Genomic DNA, 4,529 nt, shown 5'->3' with positions numbered 1-4,529 from the left:
TTTGTCTATTTAATTGTAGTGGGTTCTACATTTTCTTCTGCTTCCCACCATATCTTTGTACCCTTTCTTTTCCCTGTGGTTTTTGTTTGCTTTTGTTTTGAATTCTTGCTATTGGTTTTTTCTCTTGTTCCTGTTAGAAGCATTCCTCAAATGCCTGATGGCTTCCGGCTGCCCATAATCCAGCTTGAGGCACTCAGAAGCTGGCTAGAAGCACAGTGTGGAAGGACTAAGCTTACCAGCTGAGGAGTGACAAGGGTCCCATCGGCTTTTTCACTACTGAAGAATACAGAGTTTTTCTTTTCTTCAGTGCATGTTGCACACAAGAACTGCTGCCCCAAAGACGGCTGGACTTCTGTCTACACTGTGGTGGGAGCGGCTGTCCACGCCCCTTTGGCTTGGCCAGGCAAAAGACAGCTGCAGTTTTCATGTGCCATGACAAAGATGTGTGAGGAAAAATGATCCCTCTGTGCTGCCTTCTCCCGGCCTCTCAAATTTCAGCCTGTTGAACTATTCCATGCACCATAAATGCCATCAAGAGAGCCGAGCACCAGCCACAAGGCAGCGCAGCCATCCCTCTGGTCCTCCCAAGAACCCTCCCTGAGGACCATCTGTGACTCCATCTTCAGAGGAGGGTACAGAAGCCCCGACTTGGGTCTGACACCAAAGCCTGGGTTCGTGCCATGGCTGGCCCTCACCTTACCCTGTGGAATTTACTTGTGTTCTTCAAAAAGAATGGGGTTCCCGGGGAGACAGGGCACCAGCATTCCATGTGGAACTGCCCGACAGGGTGAGAAGGGCACAGAGAGAAGACCCCAGAAGATGCTGCTTCTCCTGCTGGGCTGTCTCCTGCCTGCCGCCAACGGGAGGAGCTGCTTCCACTGCTGGCCAGAACTGCCAGCCTTGATAGACTACGACCTGCAGATTCTTTGGGGCACTCCAGGGCCCCCCGCAGAGCTCTCCCAGAGCCTCCACTCCCTGTTCCTGGAGGCTCACGACTCCCCGGAAGCCTGGTATCTTGGTGAGGCACAGCCCCGAGACGAGGCAGGGAGGCTGGCTCTGCACCTGGCCTGGGGTCTTCCTCCCCTGACTTCCCTTTGTCCCGCATCCTAATCTCAGATGAGGATCATCTGGAGGAAGAAACAGCCAAATTGTTCGATCACGTAGATCAAGCCATTAAGAAGTTGCGAGATGGTGAGGAAGCCACCTGTCCAGGGCCCAGGGCTTGGGTTAAGAATGCCCGGCTGCGGGGCGTTCCCCAGGATGCCATTGGCCTGGGTGGGGAGACGGATGCAGCGTCTATCTGGGTGCTGCACGGAGTTTCTGTTTAGGAAAACTGGTTTGAATTCCCCACCTTAAGAAAGTTACGTGATTGATTCCACCTGTGAAATGTGGGTGATAAACGCACCCTGTCCCTCCTACTCCACCCAGATAAACCGTTACTTCTGGAAGAGATTCGAGTCCATAAGCAGCTGTTCTGCGAGAGGCTGGATGAAGTATCCGAGGAGTTGATGGAGAAGGGTGAGAGGTGGGGCTGGCCCCTGCCCACGGCCCGGCCCCCTCACCGCCCAGCCCTCCACCTCCCCAAAGCCTCGAGGAGAGCAGAGTCCAATCTGTGGCCCCCTTCCAGGCCCCTCCCCCAGGAGCCCCATCCCTGCCCCCTACTGGGCACCTGTCCATACCTTCCCCAGCTCCACCTCCTGCTCACACCCTGACCCCTCCCGGCTCTGTCTGCCTCCCCCCGGCGCCTCAGTTTCTCTACCGTCTCACCCTCCCGGGCAGCCTGCAATGCATCCTGTGGTGAGTATCTCTGCGGACGGGGCCTGGGCAAAGGGTGAGGGGCGCCTGGACCTCTCTAAGGTTCCTGCCCATCCTCTCACAGACCTACTCTTCCCACGGGAGGTCATCAACTGTGCCAACTGCAGGACACACTTCCTCACCTGCAAGGACCCCACCCTCTGCCCAGGTCAGTGGTCCATCCGGCCACCCGCTTCCCCCACTCCACCCGCAGGCCCATTGTTGTCTCTATCTGAACTGTCTTCCTCCTCTGCCCAGCCCTGACCTCTTCCTGCTCTCCATCCTCACTGGTGAAGGTAGCCCCTTCTGGGATCTCTCAATTCCACGTGTCCAGCCTCAGAGCCATAGGGCCACCTGCCTCCAGGACATCTCCACTGGAGGTCCTCAGGTCCTCAAAGCCAGCATGCCTGGAGACATGTCCCAGCCCATCACCACCCCAAAATCTGCTCTCCCCTGGGGACCCCTCAGCAAACAGCCCCACTCACGCCCTCAACCTCCTAAACCAGGAATCTCCCTCCCCCTTACTCAGCACACGTAATCACCAAGTCTTCCTAAATGATTCTTAAATATGTTGCCATATTTTCATCCCAATGTCCACCACTCTTCTCCAGGCATCTTCATGTCACCTGGATTATGGCAACATCTCCTAGCTGGTCTTCCTGCCCCTCCTGGCCACATCTTCCTCAGCAACCAAGGAACTTTCTCAAGGAGCAAATCCTAGCTATAACACTCCCTCTTTATAACCTTCAGTGGCTCCCAATTGCCCCCAGACAAAGCCCACCCTCCTGGAAGGCCCCGTGTGAGCCGTCTCTGCTGACCTCCCACCGCCCCTGACTCCCCAGCCACACTGAGCTGCTGACACACTAGACAGCTTCATGCTTCTGTCCTTGAACATCGTGTCCGCTGCCTGGAACACAGTTTTGCCTCTTGACCCTCTGAACTGAACTCCTACTTGTCTTTCAAAGTCCAGCCGGAAGTCCTGTTGCCCAGGAAGCTTTCCCCCGCCAGCTCCCACCCACCCCCTAAGGCTTATCAGCCCCCTCGTGACCACTTCTCCTCTGCCCTGTCCCCTTCCCTGGGACAGCACACCGTGACTGTTTGCCTGTCTCCCTCCTAGAGAGCAGGGCCCTGTCTCACTCGTCTCTAAAGTATTCCGGGCACACAGTAGGTGCCCAGTAAGTGTTTGCAGGTGAGTGACTGAGTGAGCAAGTAAAAGAAGAGAAGAATGTGGCCAGCTCTCTGAGCCAGGACGGCGCTGACTGTTCCCCTAACGCCTGGCTCCCCTTTCACACCCCCAGCCGTGACCCGGAGGACCCTCGTGTGGGCTGTGAGCCTCGGCATTGCTCTGCCCCTGGCAGCCATAGCTGGAGGTGGGTGAGTGACTTCTCCAAGCCCCAGCGTCCCTGAGGAAGACACAGCTACTCCTTGACTGACCCAGCTCCCCCCTGTTTCCTGGTCCAGATGTTACGTTTGCTGGCGCAAGAAGAAGAAGAAGAGGGCAGAAGAGGTACTAGGGAAGGGGACCCCTGCAGGAATCCACGGCCCCACAGAGGGAATGCCGCCTCTGCCTTGGGGGTAGGAAGGCTGGAGGCCCCAGCTCCGGCTCCTGGGGTCTGACATCCAGAACAGAGTAGGATCCAGGGTCAGGACTCACAAGGACCACCCATCAGCCTGCCAGTGTGAGCAGACTCAGCGGGGGCGAGGGGCCCAGGACACAGCAGCTGCCGAGCTCTGGGTCCCTACCAGATGCACAAAGTGTCCTCCGCCCATAGCTGCCATTGTCCCTCTGCAGACTCACTCTCCACTCTTTGCCACCCTGCTCCCTGACCCGTACAGGCTACCCACATGGCCCCTTTGGCCTCAGCTCCTGGTTGGGTTCGGCCAGCTGGAGGTCAGAGGGTCAGAGGCGAGGCCCCGCAGGGGTCAGGGTTGGAAAGCCAGCTTCTTCTGTCTCAGCAGGGACCTGGCAGCCCACTCATCTCCCACAACTGAGCAGAGGCCGCAGTTGCTGTTAGGAAGCTCTCTCGTCTCTGGGTTCCGGTAACGCTCCCTCCCCTGACCCCTCCCACCTGGGGTGGTAACAGCTCTGAATTTCCCAGGCCCAGGAGATCGCACATTCTCTTGTGGTTTCCCTGCGCCCGTGCCTTGTAAATGTCCGTCATTAAAACACCCTCCTAACTTTCTGATGGACTGTGCCATCTCCTTCCTGCTGGGCCCTGGGCAGACTCGGCCAGCACTCTGGTCTTCCCCACGTGGTCCCGTGGGACTGTTCCATCTCCTCACCCTCCCCCACTGGTCCCCACCTTTCCCTTCCAGAAACACCACTCTGCCACTCTCCTGGTCCCAGCAGCGGTGGCGGCATAGGCTCTCAACAGCCTCACCTAATTCCAACACCAGAGACGACGGCAGGGGTGGCCTGGGTCCCTCGAGGGGTCCCTGTGTCTGAGTGTGGAGCAGAGGCAGCAAGACACCAGCTGAAGGCCCCAGCTAGAGCAGGGAGTGGCAGAAGAGCACAGGAAACAGGCTCCAGTCACAGTGACAGCAGCGCTCACCCGCGTCCTAGCCAAGATGTCGCCCTGAGACACTGAGGTCCCCAGGGGGTCACTGGTGCTGCTGGCAATGAAGTTCCCCTGGCTCTGCCCGTGGGAAGACTTTGCACCCTCTTCCTCCATCTCCCTCCACTTCCCTTTCCTTCTTGGCCCCCGAGGCCACCAGGTTAAATGGAATCCCCTTGT

General features: G+C 57.8%; 1 protein-coding gene across 1 annotated transcript; it reads left to right on the top strand.

Moving 5' to 3' along the window:
- The first annotated feature begins 819 nt into the window (after positions 1–819).
- TEX51 (testis expressed 51) lies at positions 820–4,158 on the top strand. The gene is made up of 7 exons (XM_070506608.1): positions 820–1,018; positions 1,117–1,191; positions 1,429–1,518; positions 1,880–1,963; positions 3,093–3,168; positions 3,256–3,301; positions 4,111–4,158. Exons 1-7 carry the CDS (start codon positions 820–822, stop codon positions 4,156–4,158), a joined length of 618 nt encoding a protein of 205 aa, XP_070362709.1.
- Positions 4,159–4,529: the final 371 nt, after the last annotated feature.

The sequence above is a fragment of the Equus asinus genome, chromosome 4 (assembly GCF_041296235.1).
Source record: "Equus asinus isolate D_3611 breed Donkey chromosome 4, EquAss-T2T_v2, whole genome shotgun sequence".
Taxonomy (NCBI): domain Eukaryota; kingdom Metazoa; phylum Chordata; class Mammalia; order Perissodactyla; family Equidae; genus Equus; species Equus asinus.
The sequence above is the reverse complement of the archived record's forward strand: the minus strand, read 5'-3'. Positions and strand labels throughout refer to the sequence as shown.

Coding starts and splice junctions, on each gene's coding strand:
- TEX51 (XM_070506608.1), top strand. CDS start 820: ATGCTGCTTCTCCTGCTGGGCTGTCTCCTGCCTGCCGCCAACGGGAGG. Junction 1,964..3,092: donor GGACCCCACCCTCTGCCCAG/GTCAGTGGTCCA, acceptor TCACACCCCCAG/CCGTGACCCGGAGGACCCTC. Junction 3,302..4,110: donor AGAAGAAGAGGGCAGAAGAG/GTACTAGGGAAG, acceptor TTTCCCTTCCAG/AAACACCACTCTGCCACTCT.